Source organism: Bombina bombina, chromosome 3 (genome assembly GCF_027579735.1).
Source record: "Bombina bombina isolate aBomBom1 chromosome 3, aBomBom1.pri, whole genome shotgun sequence".
In the NCBI taxonomy this organism is placed as follows: Eukaryota; Metazoa; Chordata; class Amphibia; order Anura; family Bombinatoridae; genus Bombina; species Bombina bombina.
Genome location: NC_069501.1, coordinates 8,257,032 through 8,276,201, shown reverse-complemented (window position 1 = coordinate 8,276,201; position 19,170 = coordinate 8,257,032). Strand labels below are relative to the sequence as shown.

The 19,170-nt window shown below is 43.2% G+C and overlaps 1 protein-coding gene across 1 annotated transcript in view; it reads right to left on the bottom strand.

The window, feature by feature from the left end:
- Positions 1-19,170, bottom strand: part of TRAPPC10 (trafficking protein particle complex subunit 10) — an 837,250-nt gene that overhangs the window by 801,117 nt on the left and 16,963 nt on the right. The window contains exon 2 of the mRNA XM_053705118.1: positions 8,554-8,635. Within this exon, the coding sequence (XP_053561093.1) occupies positions 8,554-8,635 (82 nt within the window). The remainder of the gene's footprint in view (positions 1-8,553; positions 8,636-19,170) is intronic.

Below are 19,170 nucleotides of genomic sequence, written 5' to 3'. Positions count from 1 at the left end.
TCAGCATTCCAAGTTTTAAGCCATAAAGCTCTTCTAGCTAGAATAGCTAGAGACATATACCTGACATCAACTCTAATGATATCAAAGATGGCATCACAAATAAAGTTATTAGCATGTTGAAGAAGATTAACAATGCTATGAGAGTTATGATCTGTTACTTGTTGCGCTAAAGCTTCTAACCAAAAAGTTGAAGCTGCCGCCACATCCGCTAAAGATATAGCAGGTCTAAGATTACCTGAACATAAGTAAGCTTTTCTTAGAAAGGATTCAATCTTCCTATCTAAAGGATCCTTAAAGGAAGTACTATCTGCCGTAGGAATAGTAGTACGTTTAGCAAGAGTAGAGACAGCCCCATCAACCTTAGGGATTTTGTCCCAAAATTCTAATCTGTCAGACGGCACAGGATATAATTGCTTAAAACGTTTAGAAGGAGTAAATGAATTACCCAAATTATTCCATTCCCTGGAGATTACTTCAGAAATAGCATCAGGGACAGGAAAAACTTCTGGAATAACTACAGGAGATTTAAAAACCTTATTTAAACGTTTAGATTTAGTATCAAGAGGACCAGAATCCTCTATTTCTAATGCAATTAAGACCTCTTTAAGTAAAGAACGAATAAATTCCATTTTGAATAAATATGAAGATTTATCAGCATCAACCTCTGAGACAGAATCCTCTGAACCAGAGGAACCACTATCAGAATCAGAATGATGATGTTCATTTAAAAATTCATCTGAAAAATGAGAAGTTTTAAAAGACCTTTTACGTTTACTAGAAGGGGGAATAACAGACATAACAGACATAACAGACATAGCCTTCTTAATAGATTTAGAAACAAAATCTCTTATGTTAACAGGAACACTCTGAGCATTAGATGTTGATGGAACCACAACAGGTAATGTAACATTACTAAAGGAAATATTATCTGCATTAACAAGTTTGTCATGACATTCATTACAAACAACAGCTGGAGGAACAGGTACCACAAGTTTACAACAGATACACTTAACTTTGGTAGATCCAGCACCAGGCAGCGTTTTTCCAGAAGTATCTTCTGACTCAGTCAATCTGGGACATCTTGCAATATGTAAAAGAAAAAACAACATATAAAGCAAAATTGATCAAATTCCTTAAATGACAGTTTCAGGAATGGGAAAAAATGCCAGTGAACAAGCTTCTAGCAACCAGAAGCAATAAATAATGAGACTTAAATAATGTGGAGACAAAAGTGACGCCCATATTTTTTAGCGCTAAAAAAGACGCCCACATTATTTGGCGCCTAAATGCTTTTGGCGCCAAAAATGACGCCACATCCGGAACGCCGACACTTTTGGCGCAAAAAAACGTCAAAAATGACGCAACTTCCGGCGACACGTATGACGCCGGAAACAGAAAAACAGAATTTATGTTTACCTAATAAATTACTTTCTCCAACGGTGTGTCCGGTCCACGGCGTCATCCTTACTTGTGGGATATTCTCTTCCCCAACAGGAAATGGCAAAGAGCCCAGCAAAGCTGGTCACATGATCCCTCCTAGGCTCCGCCTTCCCCAGTCATTCGACCGACGTAAAGGAGGAATATTTGCATAGGAGAAACCATATGATACCGTGGTGACTGTAGTTAAAGAAAATAAATTATCAGACCTGATTAAAAAACCAGGGCGGGCCGTGGACCGGACACACCGTTGGAGAAAGTAATTTATCAGGTAAACATAAATTCTGTTTTCTCCAACATAGGTGTGTCCGGTCCACGGCGTCATCCTTACTTGTGGGAACCAATACCAAAGCTTTAGGACACGGATGAAGGGAGGGAGCAAATCAGGTCACCTAAATGGAAGGCACCACGGCTTGCAAAACCTTTCTCCCAAAAATAGCCTCAGAAGAAGCAAAAGTATCAAACTTGTAAAATTTGGTAAAAGTGTGCAGTGAAGACCAAGTCGCTGCCTTACATATCTGATCAACAGAAGCCTCGTTCTTGAAGGCCCATGTGGAAGCCACAGCCCTAGTGGAATGAGCTGTGATTCTTTCAGGAGGCTGCCGTCCGGCAGTCTCATAAGCCAATCTGATGATGCTTTTAATCCAAAAAGAGAGAGAGGTAGAAGTTGCTTTTTGACCTCTCCTTTTACCAGAATAAACAACAAACAAGGAAGATGTTTGTCTAAAATCCTTTGTAGCATCTAAATAGAATTTTAGAGCGCGAACAACATCCAAATTGTGCAACAAACGTTCCTTCTTTGAAACTGGATTCGGACACAAAGAAGGCACGATTATCTCCTGGTTAATGTTTTTGTTAGAAACAACTTTCGGAAGAAAACCAGGTTTAGTACGTAAAACCACCTTATCTGCATGGAACACCAGATAAGGAGGAGAACACTGCAGAGCAGATAATTCTGAAACTCTTCTAGCAGAAGAAATTGCAACCAAAAACAAAACTTTCCAAGATAATAACTTAATATCAACGGAATGTAAGGGTTCAAACGGAACCCCCTGAAGAACTGAAAGAACTAAATTGAGACTCCAAGGAGGAGTCAAAGGTTTGTAAACAGGCTTGATTCTAACCAGAGCCTGAACAAAGGCTTGAACATCTGGCACAGCTGCCAGCTTTTTGTGAAGTAACACAGACAAGGCAGAAATCTGTCCCTTCAAGGAACTTGCAGACAATCCTTTCTCCAATCCTTCTTGAAGAAAGGATAGAATCTTAGGAATTTTTACCTTGTCCCAAGGGAAACCTTTAGATTCACACCAACAGATATATTTTTTCCATATTTTGTGGTAAATTTTTCTAGTTACAGGCTTTCTGGCCTGAATAAGAGTATCAATAACATAATCTGAGAACCCTCGCTTTGATAAGATCAAGCGTTCAATCTCCAAGCAGTCAGTTGGAGTGAGACCAGATTCGGATGTTCGAACGGACCTTGAACAAGAAGGTCTCGTCTCAAAGGTAGCTTCCATGGTGGAGCCGATGACATATTCACCAGGTCTGCATACCAAGTCCTGCGTGGCCACGCAGGAGCTATCAAGATCACCGATGCCCTCTCCTGATTGATCCTGGCTACCAGCCTGGGGATGAGAGGAAACGGCGGGAATACATAAGCTAGTTTGAAGGTCCAAGGTGCTACTAGTGCATCTACTAGAGTCGCCTTGGGATCCCTGGATCTGGACCCGTAGCAAGGAACCTTGAAGTTCTGACGAGAGGCCATCAGATCCATGTCTGGAACGCCCCACAGTTGAGTAATTTGGGCAAAGATTTCCGGATGGAGTTCCCACTCCCCCGGATGTAATGTCTGACGACTCAGAAAATCCGCTTCCCAATTTTCCACTCCTGGGATGTGGATTGCAGACAAGTGGCAGGAGTGAGTCTCCGCCCATTGAATGATTTTGGTCACTTCTTCCATCGCCAGGGAACTCCTTGTTCCCCCCTGATGGTTGATGTACGCAACAGTCGTCATGTTGTCTGATTGAAACCGTATGAACTTGGCCTTTGCTAGCTGAGGCCAAGCCTTGAGAGCATTGAGTATCGCTCTCAGTTCCAGAATATTTATCGGTAGAAGAGATTCTTCCCGAGACCAAAGACCCTGAGCTTTCAGGGGTCCCCAGACCGCGCCCCAGCCCATCAGACTGGCGTCGGTCGTGACAATGACCCACTCTGGTCTGCGGAAGCTCATCCCCTGTGACAGGTTGTCCAGGGACAGCCACCAACGGAGTGAATCTCTGGTCCTCTGATTTACTTGTATCGTCGGAGACAAGTCTGTATAGTCCCCATTCCACTGACTGAGCATGCACAGTTGTAATGGTCTTAGATGAATGCGCGCAAAAGGAACTATGTCCATTGCCGCTACCATCAAACCTATTACTTCCATGCACTGCGCTATGGAAGGAAGAGGAACGGAATGAAGTATTTGACAAGAGTTTAGAAGTTTTGTTTTTCTGGCCTCTGTCAGAAAAATCCTCATTTCTAAGGAGTCTATTATTGTTCCCAAGAAGGGAACCCTCGTTGACGGAGATAGAGAACTCTTTTCTACGTTCACTTTCCATCCGTGAGATCTGAGAAAGGCCAGGACAATGTCCGTGTGAGCCTTTGCTAGAGGAAGGGACGACGCTTGAATCAGAATGTCGTCCAAGTAAGGTACTACTGCAATGCCCCTTGGTCTTAGCACTGCTAGAAGGGACCCTAGTACCTTTGTGAAAATCCTTGGAGCAGTGGCTAATCCGAACGGAAGTGCCATGAACTGGTAATGCTTGTCCAGGAATGCGAACCTTAGGAACCGATGATGTTCCTTGTGGATAGGAATATGTAGATACGCATCCTTTAAATCCACCGTGGTCATGAATTGACCTTCCTGGATGGAAGGAAGAATTGTTCGAATGGTTTCCATTTTGAACGATGGAACCTTGAGAAACTTGTTTAGGATCTTGAGATCTAAGATTGGTCTGAACGTTCCCTCTTTTTTGGGAACTACGAACAGATTGAAGTAGAACCCCATCCCTTGTTCTCCTAATGGAACAGGATGAATCACTCCCATTTTTAACAGGTCTTCTACACAATGTAAGAATGCCTGTTTTTTTATGTGGTCTGAAGACAATTGAGACCTGTGGAACCCCACAGGGAAGCCCCTTGAATTCCAGAAGATAACCTTGGGAGACTATTTCTAGCGCCCAAGGATCCAGAACATCTCTTGCCCAAGCCTGAGCGAAGAGAGAGAGTCTGCCCCCCACCAGATCCGGTCCCGGATCGGGGGCCAACAACTCATGCTGTCTTGGTAGCAGTGGCAGGTTTCTTGGCCTGCTTTCCCTTGTTCCAGCCTTGCATTGGTCTCCAGGCTGGCTTGGCTTGAGAAGTATTACCCTCTTGCTTAGAGGACGTAGCACTTGGGGCTGGTCCGTTTCTACGAAAGGGACGAAAATTAGGTTTATTTTTGGCCTTGAAAGACCTATCCTGAGGAAGGGCGTGGCCCTTGCCCCCAGTGATATCAGAGATAATCTCTTTCAAGTCAGGGCCAAACAGCGTTTTCCCCTTGAAAGGAATGTTAAGCAATTTGTTCTTGGAAGACGCATCCGCTGACCAAGATTTTAACCAAAGCGCTCTGCGCGCCACAATAGCAAACCCAGAATTTTTCGCCGCTAACCTAGCCAATTGCAAAGTGGCGTCTAGGGTGAAAGAATTAGCCAATTTGAGAGCACGGATTCTGTCCATAATCTCCTCATAAGAAGGAGAATTACTAGTGATCGCCTTTTCTAGCTCATCGAACCAGAAACACGCGGCTGTAGTGACAGGGACAATGCATGAAATTGGTTGTAGAAGGTAACCTTGCTGAACAAACATCTTTTTAAGCAAACCTTCTAATTTTTTATCCATAGGATCTTTGAAAGCACAACTATCTTCTATGGGTATAGTGGTGCGTTTGTTTAGAGTAGAAACCGCCCCCTCGACCTTGGGGACTGTCTGCCATAAGTCCTTTCTGGGGTCGACCATAGGAAACAATTTTTTAAATATGGGGGGAGGGACGAAAGGTATACCGGGCCTTTCCCATTCTTTATTTACAATGTCCGCCACCCGCTTGGGTATAGGAAAAGCTTCGGGGGGCCCCGGGACCTCTAGGAACTTGTCCATTTTACATAGTTTCTCTGGGATGACCAAATTCTCACAATCATCCAGAGTGGATAACACCTCCTTAAGCAGAGCGCGGAGATGTTCCAACTTAAATTTAAATGTAATCACATCAGGTTCAGCTTGTTGAGAAATTTTCCCTGAATCTGAAATTTCTCCCTCAGACAAAACCTCCCTGGCCCCCTCAGACTGGTGTAGGGGCCCTTCAGAAACAATATCATCAGCGTCCTCATGCTCTTCAGTATTTTCTAAAACAGAGCAGTCGCGCTTTCGCTGATAAGTGGGCATTTTGGCTAAAATGTTTTTGATAGAATTATCCATTACAGCCGTTAATTGTTGCATAGTAAGGAGTATTGGCGCGCTAGATGTACTAGGGGCCTCCTGTGTGGGCAAGACTGGTGTAGACGAAGGAGGGGATGATGCAGTACCATGCTTACTCCCCTCACTTGAGGAATCATCTTGGGCATCATTTTCTCTAAATTTTGTGTCACATAAATCACATCTATTTAAATGAGAAGGAACCTTGGCTTCCCCACATTCAGAACACAGTCTATCTGGCAGTTCAGACATGTTAAACAGGCATAAACTTGATAACAAAGTACAAAAAATGTTTTAAAATAAAACCGTTACTGTCACTTTAAATTTTAAACTGAACACACTTTATTACTGCAATTGCGAAAAAGTATGAAGGAATTGTTCAAAATTCACCAAAATTTCACCACAGTGTCTTAAAGCCTTAAAAGTATTGCACACCAAATTTGGAAGCTTTAACCCTTAAAATAACGGAACCGGAGCCGTTTTTATATTTAACCCCTTTACAGTCCCTGGTATCTGCTTTGCTGAGACCCAACCAAGCCCAAAGGGGAATACGATACCAAATGACGCCTTCAGAAAGTCTTTTCTATGTATCAGAGCTCCTCACACATGCATCTGCATGTCATGCTTCTCAAAAACAAGTGCGCAATACAGGCGCGAAAATGAGACTCTGCCTATGATTAGGGAAAGCCCCTAGAGAATAAGGTGTCCAATACAGTGCCTGCCGGTTATTTTACAAAATTCCCAAGATTAAAATAATTCCTCAAGGCTATGGAGTATAAAATATGTTTATATATGAATCGATTTAGCCCAGAAAATGTCTACAGTCTTAATAAGCCCTTGTGAAGCCCTTATTTACTGTCTGTAATAAAAATGGCTTACCGGATCCCATAGGGAAAATGACAGCTTCCAGCATTACATCGTCTTGTTAGAATGTGTCATACCTCAAGCAGCAAAAGTCTGCTCACTGTTCCCCCAACTGAAGTTAATTCCTCTCAACAGTCCTGTGTGGAACAGCCATCGATTTTAGTAACGGTTGCTAAAATCATTTTCCTCTTACAAACAGAAATCTTCATCTCTTTTCTGTTTCAGAGTAAATAGTACATACCAGCACTATTTTAAAATAACAAACTCTTGATTGAATAATAAAAACTACAGTTAAACACTAAAAAACTCTAAGCCATCTCCGTGGAGATGTTGCCTGTACAACGGCAAAGAGAATGACTGGGGAAGGCGGAGCCTAGGAGGGATCATGTGACCAGCTTTGCTGGGCTCTTTGCCATTTCCTGTTGGGGAAGAGAATATCCCACAAGTAAGGATGACGCCGTGGACCGGACACACCTATGTTGGAGAAAAAACTTTTTGCGCCAAAAAAGTCCGCGCCAAAAATGACGCAATAAAATGAAGCATTTTCAGCCCCCGCGAGCCTAACAGCCCACAGGAAAAAAAGTCAAATTTTAAGGTAAGAAAAAAATTGATTTATTCAAATGCATTATCCCAAATATGAAACTGACTGTCTGAAATAAGGAACGTTGAACATCCTGAGTCAAGGCAAATAAATGTTTGAATACATATATTTAGAACTTCATACAAAAGTGCCCAACCATAGCTTAGAGTGTAACAGAAAATAAGACTTACTTACCCCAGGACACTCATCTACATGTAGTAGAAAGCCAAACCAGTACTGAAACGAGAATCAGTAGAGGTAATGGTATATATAAGAGTATATCGTCGATCTGAAAAGGGAGGTAAGAGATGAATCTCTACGACCGATAACAGAGAACCTATGAAATAGACCCCGTAGAAGGAGATCATTGAATTCAAATAGGCAATACTCTCTTCACATCCCTCTGACATTCACTGCACGCTGAGAGGAAAACCGGGCTCCAACCTGCTGCGGAGCGCATATCAACATAGAATCTAGCACAAACTTACTTCACCACCTCCATAGGAGGTAAAGTTTGTAAAACTGATTTGTGGGTGTGGTGAGGGGTGTATTTATAGGCATTTTGAGGTTTGGGAAACTTTGCCCCTCCTGGTAGGAATGTATATCCCATACGTCACTAGCTCACGGACTCTTGCTAATTACATGAAAGAAATATTAATTTCAATTGTTTCATATATAAATTTTTAATGGAGGTTATTTAAAAGAATAACAATAAATTGTATTATAACCCTGGTATATACTGACAAGGGGTATTATCAGAGGGTACAAGAGGGGAGGTGACAATGAGGGGTATTATCAGAGGGTACAAGAGGTAAGGTGACAATGAGGGGTATTATCAGAGAGTACAAGAGGGGAGGGGACAATGAGGGGTATTATCAAAGATTACAAGAGGGGAGGTGACAATGAGGGGAATTATCAGGGGGTACAAGAGGGGAGATGACAATGAGGGGTATTATCAGGGGTAGAAGAGGGGAGGTGAAAATGAGGGGTATTATCAGAGGGTACAAGAGGGGAGGTGACAATGAGGGGTATTATCAGAGGGTACAAGAGGGGAGGTGACAATAAGGGGTATTATCAGGGGGTACAAGACGGAAGTTGAAAATGAGTGGTATTATCAGGGGGTGCAAGAGGTAAGGGGTATTGTGGGTACCAGTACAGACGACACAAGGGTCAATTCTTACCTTCTCCACTCCATTGGCTCTCGAGGAAGTTGCTGGGTCAGGTTGGGATAAACTGCAGCAAATAAATTCTGATCTCCAGCACCTGAAATATAAATCAGTGTAATGAAAGGGGGCATTGTCATATGTGCAGCAGAGTAACACTATTTACACAGACGCAATATATAGTGACACTGACTATTTACACAGACGCAGTATATAGTGATACTATTTACACAGACGCAATATATAGTGACACTGACTATTTACACAGACGCAGTATATTGTGACACTGACTATTTACACAGACGCAGTATATGGTGATACTGACTATTTACACAGACGCAGTATATAGTGGCACTATTTACACAGAAGCAGAATATAGTGACACTATTTACACAGAAGCAGAATATAGTGACACTGACTATTTACACAGAAGCAGAATATAGTGACACTGACTATTTACACAGACGCAGAATATAGTGACACTGACTATTTACACAGACCCAGTATATAGTGACACTGACTATTTACACAGAAGCAGTATATAGTGACACTGACTATTTACACAGACGCAGAATATAGTGACACTGACTATTTACACAGACCCAGTATATAGTGACACTGACTATTTACACAGAAGCAGTATATAGTGACACTGACTATTTACACAGACCCAGTATATAGTGACACTGACTATTTACACAGACGCAGAATATAGTGACACTGACTATTTACACAGACGCAGTATATATAGTTATACTGACTATTTACACAGACGCAGTATATAGTTATACTGACTATTTACACAGACGCAGTATATAGTTATACTGACTATGTACACAGACGCAGTATATAGTTATACTGACTATGTACACAGACGCAGTATATAGTGACACTGACTATTTACACAGAAGCAGAATATAGGGACACTATTTACACAGACGCAGTATATAGTGACACTGACTATTTACACAGACGCAGCATATAGGGACACTGACTATTTACATAGACAGTATATACCGGTACTATATAGTGACACTGACTATTTACACAGACACAGCAGAGTGACACTATTACACAGACGCAGTATATAGTGATACTGACTATTTACACAGACCCAGAATATAGGGACACTATTTACACAGACCCAGTATATAGTGACACTGACTATTTACACAGACGCAGTATATAGGGACACTGACTATTTACACAGACGCAGTATATAGTGACACTGACTATTTACACAGACGCAGTATATAGTGACACTGACTATTTACACACACAGCAGAGTGACACTATTACACAGACGCAGTATATAGTGACACTGACTTTTTACATAGACAGTACAGGTAGCCCTCAGTTTACGCCAGGGTTAGGTTCCAGAAGGAATGGTTGTAAATCAAAACTGTTGTAAATTGAAACCCAGTTTATAATGCAAGTCAATGGGAAGTGAGGGAGATAGGTTCCAGGCCACTCTCAAAATTGTCATAAGTAACACCTAATACATTATTTTTAAAGCTTTGAAATGAAGACTTTAAATGCTAGACAGCATTATAAACCTAATAAAAACATAATTTATGCTTACCTGATAAATAAATTTCTCTTGTGATGTATCGAGTCCACGGATTCATCCTTACTTGTGGGATATTCTCCTCCCCTATAGGAAGTGGCAGAGAGAGCACCCACAGCAGAGCTGCCTATAAAGTTCCCCCCTTAGCTCCACCCCCCAGTCATTCGACCGAAGGCTAGGAAGAAAAAGGAGAAACTATAGGGTGCAGTGGTGACTGAAAGTTTAAAAATAAAAATATATATGCCTGTCTTAATAAACAGGGCGGGCCGTGGACTCGATACATCACAAGAGAAATATATTTATCAGGTAAGCATAAATTATGTTTTCTCTTGTAAGATGTATCGAGTCCACGGATTCATCCTTACTTGTGGGATACCAATACCAAAGCTTTAGGACACGGATGAAGGGAGGGACAAGACAGGGACCTTAAACGGAAGGCACCACTGCTTGTAGAACCTTTCTCCCAAAAATAGCCTCCGAAGAAGAAAAAGTATCAAATTTGTAAAATTTGGATAAAGTATGAAACGAAGACCAAAGTCGCCGCGTTACGAATCTGTTTAACAGAAGCCTCATTTTTAAAAGCCATGTGGAAGCCACAGCTCTAGTAGAATGAGCAGTAATTCTTTCAGGAGACTGTTGGCCAGCAGTCTCATAAGCCAAAACGGATGCTTTTCAGCCAAAAGGAAAGAGAGGTAGCCGTAGCCTTCTGACCTCTCCGCTTACCAGAATAAACAACAAACAATGAAGATGTTTGACGGAAATCTTTAGTTGCTTGTAAGTAGAACTTTAAAGCACGAACCACATCAAGATTGTGCAACAGACGTTCCTTCTTTGATGAAGGATTAGGACACAGTGAAGGAACAACAATCTTTTGATTGATATTCTTATAAGAAACAACCTTAGGAAGAAACCCAGGTTTGGTACGCAAAACCACCTTATCTGCATGGAAAATAAGATAAGGGGAATCACACTGTAAAGCATATAGCTCAGAAACTCTTTGAGCCGAAGAGATAGCTACTAAAAACAAAACTTTCCAAGATAGAAGCTTAATATCCATGGAATGCATAGGTTCAAACGGAACCCCTTGAAGAACTTTAAGAACTAAATTTAGGCTCCATGGCGGAGCAACAGGTTTAAATACAGGCTTGATTCTGACCAAAGCCTGACTAAATGCTCGAACATCTGGGACATCTGCCAGACGTTTGTGTAGAAGAATAGACAAAGCAGATATTTGTCCTTATAAAGGAACTAGATGATAATCCCTTCTCCAAACCTTCTTGGAGAAAAGACAATATTCTAGGAATCCTAATCTTACTCCACGAGTAACCTTTGGATTCACACTAATAAAGATATTTGCGCCAAATCTTATGATAGATCTTCCTGGTGACAGGCTTTCTAGCCTGAATCAGGGTATCAATGACTCAGAGAAACCACGCTTTGATAGAATCAGGCGTTCAATCTCCAAGCAGTCACACGCAGAGAAATTAGATTTGGATGCGTGAACAGACCTTAGATTAGAAGGTCCTGCCTCATTGGCAGAGTCCATGGTAGAACCGAGGACATGTCCACTAGGTCTGCATACCAAGTCCTGCGTGGCCACGCAGGTGCTATCAGAATCACCGAAGCTTTCTACTGCTTAATTCTGGCAACCAGACGTAGAAGGAGAGGATATACATAGGCCAGATTGAAGGACCAAGACACTGCTAGAGCATCTATCAGTACCGCCTTGGGATCCCGGGACCTGGACCCGTAACGAGAAAGTTTGGCATTCTGACGGGAAGCCATCAAATCCAATTCTGGTGTGCCCCATAGCTGAATAAGCTGGGCAAATACCTCGTTCCAACTCCCCCAGATGAAAAGTCTAACGACTTAGGAAATCCGCCTCCCAGTTCTCTACTCCAGGGATGTGGATTGCTGAGAGATGGCAAGAGTGATCCTCTGCCCATCGGATTATTTTGGTTACCTCCATCATCGCTAGAGAACTCCTTCTTCCTCTTTGATGATTGATATAAGCTAGAGTCGTGATGTTGTCCGACTGAAACCTGATGAATTTGGCCGCAGCAAGCCGAGGCCACGCCTGAAGCGCATTGAATATCGCTCTCAGTTCTAGAATATTTATCGGGAGAAGAGATTCCTCCCGAGACCATAAGCCCTGTGCTTTCAGGGAGTTCCAGACTGCATCCCAGCCTAGCAGGCTGGTATCTGTCGTTACAATGAGCCACTCTGGCCTGCGGAAACACATTCCCTGAGACAGGTGGTCCTGAGACAACCACCAGAGAAGAGAATCTCTGGTCTCCTGGTCCAGATGCAGTTGAGGAGACAAATCTGCATAATCCCCATTCCACTGTTTGAGCATGCATAGATGTAGTGGTCTGAGGTGTAGGTGGGCAAAAGGAACTATGTCCATTGCCGCTACCATGAGTCCGATTACCTCCATATACTGAGCCACTGATGGCCGAGGAATGGAATGAATAGCTCGGCAAGTGGTTAAGAGCTTTGATTTTCTGACCGCCATCAGAAATATTTTCATTTCTACCGAGTCTATCAGAGTCCCTAGGAAGGAAACTCTTATAAAAGGGAAGAGAGAACTCTTTTTTATGTTCACCGTCCACCCGTGAGATCTCAGAAAAGCCAACACAATGTCCGTGTGAGACTTGGATAGCTGGAAAGTTGACGCCTGAAATAAGATGTCGTCTAGATAAGGCGCCACTGCTATGCCCTGTGGTCGTAGAACCGCCAGAAGGGACCCTAGCACCCTTGTGAAAATTCTGTGAATAGGGATGTGTAGATACGCATCCTTTAAGTCCACGGTGGTCATATATTGACCCTCCTGGATCAGAGGTAGAATAGACCGAATAGTCTCCATCTTGAATGATGGAACTTTGAGGAACTTGTTTAGAATGTTGAGATCCAAGATTGATCTGAAAGTTCCCTCTTTTTTGGAAACCACAAACAGGTTTGAGTAAAAACCTAGCCCCTGTTCCTCTTTTGGGACTGGGCGGATCACCCCCATGGTATGTAGGTCTTCTACACAGCGTAAGAACGCCTCTCTCTTTGTCTGTTTACAGACAATCGAGAAATGTGAAAAGTCCCCCTTGGAAGAGAGCCTTTGAATTCCAGAAAATATCCCTGGGACACAATTTCTAAAACCCAGGGATCGTGAACATCTCTTGCCCGAGCCTGAGCGAAGAGAGAGAGTCTGCCCCCTACTAGATCCGGTCCTGGATCGGGGGCTACCCCTTCATGCTGTCTTAGAGGCAGCTGTAGGCTTCTTGGCCTGTTTACCCTTGTTCCAAGCCTGGTTAGGTCTCCAGACTGACTTGGATTGTGCAAAATTCCCCTCTTGCTTTGCAGCAAAGGAAGCTGAAGCGGGACCACTCTTGAAATTCCAAAAGGAACGAAAATTATTTTGTTTGGTCCTCATCTTATTTGATCTATCCTGAGGAAGGGCATGACCTTTCCCTCCAGTGATGTCTGAAATAATCTCTTTCAGTTCAGGCCCGAATAGGGTCTTTCCTTTGAAAGGGATGTTCAAAAGTTTAGTTTTAGATGACACATCAGCAGGCCAGGATTTAAGCCATAACGCCCTGCGTGCTAAAATGGCAAAACCTGAATTCTTTGCCGCTAATTTAGCCAGTTGAAAAGCGGCATCTGTAATAAAAGAATTAGCCAATTTAAGGGCCTGAATTCTGTCCAAAATTTCTTCTAATGGAGTCTCCATCTGAAGAGCCTCTTCGAGAGCCTCAAACCAGAAAGCAGCTGTAGTAGTTGCAGGAACAATGCACGCAATAGGTTGAAGAAGAAAACCTTGATGAACAAAAATTTTCTTCAGGAGACCCTCTAATTTTTTATCCACAGGATCTTTGAAAGCACAACTGACTTCAATAGGTATAGTTGTACGCTTAGACAGAGTAGAAAATATAATTTATGCTTACCTGATAAATTCATTTCTCCTGTAGTGTAGTCAGTCCACGGGTCATCCATTACTTATGGGATTATAACTCCTCCCTAACAGGAAGTGCAAGAGGATCACCCAAGTAGAGCTGCTACATAGCTCCTCCCCTCTACGTCATATCCAGTCATTCGACCGAAACCATACGAGAAAGGAGAAACTATAGGGTTCAGTGGTGACTGGAGTTTAATTAAAATTTAGACCTGCCGTGAAAACAGGGCGGGCCGTGGACTGACTACACTACAGGAGAAATGAATTTATCAGGTAAGCATAAATTATATTTTCTCCTGTTAAGTGTAGTCAGTCCACGGGTCATCCATTACTTATGGGATACCAATACCAAAGCTAAAAGTACACGGATGACGGGAGGGACAAGGCAGGATCTTTACACAGAAGGAACCACTGCCTGTAGAACCTTTCTCCCAAAAACAGCCTCCGAAGAAGCAAAAGTGTCAAATTTGTAAAATTTTGAAAAGGTGTGAAGTGAAGACCAAGTTGCAGCCTTGCAAATCTGTTCAACAGAGGCCTCATTCTTAAAGGCCCAAGTGGAAGCCACAGCTCTAGTAGAATGAGCTGTAATCCTTTCAGGAGGCTGCTGTCCAGCAGTCTCATAGGCTAAACGTATTATGCTACGAAGCCAAAAAGAGAGAGAGGTAGCCGAAGCCTTTTGTCCTCTCCTCTGTCCAGAATAAACGACAAACAGGGAAGAAGTTTGACGAAAATCTTTAGTTGCCTGTAAATAAAATTTCAGGGCACGGACGACGTCCAGATTGTGCAAAAGTCGTTCCTTCTTTGAAGAAGGGTTAGGGCACAATGATGGAACAACAATCTCTTGATTGATATTCCTGTTAGTGACTACCTTAGGTAAGAACCCAGGTTTAGTACGCAGAACTACCTTGTCTGAATGAAAAATCAGATAAGGAGAATAACAATGTAAGGCCGATAACTCAGAGACTCTTCGAGCCGAGGAAATAGCCATCAAAAACAGAACTTTCCAAGATAACAGCTTGATATCGATGGAATGAAGGGGTTCAAACGGAACACCTTGCAGAACGTTAAGAACTAAGTTTAAGCTCCACGGCGGAGCAACAGTCTTAAACACAGGCTTAATCCTAGCCAAAGCCTGACAAAAAGCCTGAACGTCTGGAACTTCTGCCAGACGTTTGTGTAGAAGGATAGACAGAGCTGAAATCTGTCCCTTTAACGAACTAGCAGATAAACCCTTTTCTAAACCCTCTTGTAGAAAAGACAATATCCTAGGAATCCTAACCTTACTCCATGAGTAACTCTTGGATTCGCACCAATATAAATATTTACGCCATATTTTATGGTAAATTTTCCTGGTAACAGGTTTCCTAGCCTGTATTAAGGTATCAATAACTGACTCCGAGAATCCACGCTTTGATAGAATCAAGCATTCAATCTCCATGCAGTCAGCCTCAGAGAAATTAGATTTGGATGTTCGAAAGGACCCTGCATCAGAAGGTCCTGTCTCAGAGGCAGAGATCATGGTGGACAGGACGACATGTCCACTAGATCTGCATACCAGGTCCTGCGTGGCCACGCAGGCGCTATTAGAATCACTGATGCTCTCTCCTGTTTGATCCTTGCAATCAATAGAGGAAGCATTGGGAATGGTGGAAACACATAAGCCATGTTGAAGACCCAAGGTGCTGTCAGAGCATCTATCAGCACCGCTCCCGGGTCCCTGGACCTGGATCCGTAACAAGGAAGCTTGGCGTTCTGGCGAGACGCCATGAGATCCAGATCTGGTTTGCCCCAACGATGAAGCAGTTGGGCAAAGACCTCCGGATGAAGTTCCCACTCCCCCGGATGAAAGGTCTGGCGACTTAGAAAATCCGCCTCCCAGTTCTCCACGCCTGGGATGTGGATCGCTGACAGGTGGCAAGAGTGAGACTCTGCCCAGCGAATTATCTTTGAGACTTCCAACATCGCTAGGGAACTCCTGGTTCCTCCTTGATGGTTGATGTAAGCCACAGTCGTGATGTTGTCCGACTGAAACCTGATGAACCTCAGAGTTGCTAACTGAGGCCAAGCCAGAAGAGCATTGAAAATTGCTCTTAACTCCAGAATGTTTATTGGTAGGAGACTCTCCTCCCGAGTCCATGATCCCTGAGCCTTCAGGGAATTCCAGACTGCGCCCCAACCTAGAAGGCTGGCGTCTGTTGTTACAATCGTCCAATCTGGCCTGCGGAAGGGCATCCCCTTGGACAGATGTGGCCGAGAAAGCCACCATAGAAGAGAATCTCTGGTCTCTTGATCCAGATTTAGCAGAGGGGACAAATCTGAGTAATCCCCATTCCACTGACTTAGCATGCACAATTGCAGCGGTCTGAAATGCAGGCGCGCAAATGGTACTATGTCCATTGCCGCTACCATTAAACCGATTACCTCCATGCACTGAGCTACTGACGGGTGTTGAATGGAATGAAGGACACGGCAAGCATTTAGAAGTTTTGATAACCTGGCCTCCGTCAGGTAAATTTTCATTTCTACAGAATCTATAAGAGTCCCTAGAAAGGGAACTCTTGTAAGTGGTAATAGAAAACTCTTTTCCACGTTCACCTTCCACACATGCGACCTTAGAAATGCCAGAACTATCTCTGTATGAGACTTGGCAGTTTGGAAACTTGACGCTTGTATCAGAATGTCGTCTAGGTACGGAGCCACCGCTATGCCTCGCGGTCTTAGTACCGCCAGAAGTGAGCCCAGAACCTTTGTAAAGATTCTTGGAGCCGTAGCTAACCCGAAGGGAAGAGCTACAAACTGGTAATGCCTGTCTAGGAAGGCAAATCTTAGATACCGGTAATGATCCTTGTGAATCGGTATGTGAAGGTAGGCATCCTTTAAATCCACTGTGGTCATGTACTGACCCTCTTGGATCATGGGTAGGATGGTTCGAATAGTTTCCATTTTGAACGATGGAACTCTTAGGAATTTGTTTAGGATCTTTAAGTCCAAGATTGGTCTGAAGGTTCCCTCTTTTTTGGGAACCACAAACAGATTTGAATAGAATCCTTGCCCGTGTTCCGACCGCGGAACTGGGTGGATCACCCCCATTAGTAAGAGGTCTTGTACACAGCGTAGAAACGCCTCTTTCTTTATTTGGTTTGCTGACAACCTTGAAAGATGAAATCTCCCTTGTGGAGGAGAAGCTTTGAAGTCCAGAAGATATCCCTGAGATATGATTTCCAACGCCCAGGGATCCTGGACATCTCTTGCCCAAGCCTGGGCAAAGAGAGAAAGTCTACCCCCCACTATATCCGTTTCCGGATCGGGGGCCCTCACTTCATGCTGTCTTAGGGGCAGCAGCAGGTTTTCTGGCCTGCTTGCCCTTGTTCCAGGACTGGTTAGCTTTCCAACCCTGTCTGAAGCGAGCAACAGTTCCTTCCTGTCTTGGAGCGGAGGAAGTTGATGCTGCTCCTGCCTTGAAGTTACGAAAGGCACGAAAATTAGACTGTTTAGCCTTTGGTTTGGCCCTGTCTTGAGGCAGAGCATGGCCCTTACCTCCAGTAATGTCAGCGATAATTTCTTTCAAGCCGGGCCCGAATAATGTCTGCCCTTTGAAAGGAATATTAAGCAATTTAGATTTAGAAGTCACATCAGCTGACCAGGATTTAAGCCACAGCGCTCTGCGCGCTTGAATGGCGAATCCGGAGTTCTTAGCCGTAAGTTTGGTTAAGTGTACTACGGCATCAGAAATAAATGAATTAGCTAGCTTAAGGGCTTTAAGCTTGTTCATAATCTCATCCAATGGAGCTGTGCTAAGGGTCTCTTCCAGAGACTCAAACCAGAATGCCGCCGCAGCAGTGACAGGCGCGATGCATGCAAGGGGTTGTAATATAAAACCTTGTTGAACAAACATTTTCTTAAGGTAACCCTCTAACTTTTTATCCATTGGATCTGAAAAAGCACAGCTATCCTCCACCGGGATAGTGGTGCGCTTAGCCAGAGTAGAGACTGCTCCCTCCACCTTAGGGACCGTCTGCCATAGGTCCCGTGTAGTGGCGTCTATTGGAAACATTTTTCTAAATATAGGAGGGGGTGAAAAGGGCACACCGGGTCTATCCCACTCCTTGTTAACAATTTCTGTAAGCCTTTTAGGTATAGGAAAAACGTCAGTACACGCCGGTACCGCAAAATATTTATCCAGCCTACATACTTTCTCTGGAATTGCAACCGTGTTACAATAATTCAGAGCCGCTAATACCTCCCCTAGTAATACGCGGAGGTTCTCAAGCTTAAATTTAAAATTTGAAATCTCTGAATCCAGTTTACTTGGATCAGACCCGTCACCCACAGAATGAAGCTCTCCGTCCTCATGTTCTGCAAATTGTGACGCAGTATCAGACATGGCTCTACTATTATCAGTGCGCTCTGTTCTTACCCCAGAGTGATCGCGTTTACCTCTAAATTCTGGCAATTTAGATAGTACTTCAGTCATAACATTAGCCATGTCTTGCAAAGTGATTTGTATGGGCCGCCCTGATGTACTTGGCGCCACAATATCACGCACCTCCTGAGCGGGAGGCGAAGGTACTGACACGTGAGGAGAGTTAGTCGGCATAACTTCCCCCTCATTGTCTGGTGATATTTTCTTAACATATAAAGTTTGACTTTTATTCAAAGTGACATCTATACATTGAGTGCACAAATTTCTATTGGGCTCCACATTGGCCTTTAAACATAGTGAACAAACAGATTCATCTGTGTCAGACATGTTTAAACAGACTAGCAATAACACTAGCAAGCTTGGAAAAAAACTTTTAAATAAATTTACAAGCTATATAAAAAACACTACTGCGCCTTTAAGAAACGTAAAAATGTGACACAGTTGAATTAACAATGAACCAAATTAGTTAAAGCAACCAAATTTTTACAGAAAATGTATAAAGTTAGCAGAGGATTGCACCCACCAGAAAAAGGATGATTAACCCCTTAATACCCAAAACGGATAACAGTTGAAATAATAAACGTTTTTATCACAGTCAAACACACTGTCACAGGTCTGCTGTGACTGATTACCTCCCTCAAAACTAGTTTTGGAGACCCCTGGGCTCTGTAGAGACGTCCTGGATCATGGAGGAAGAGATAG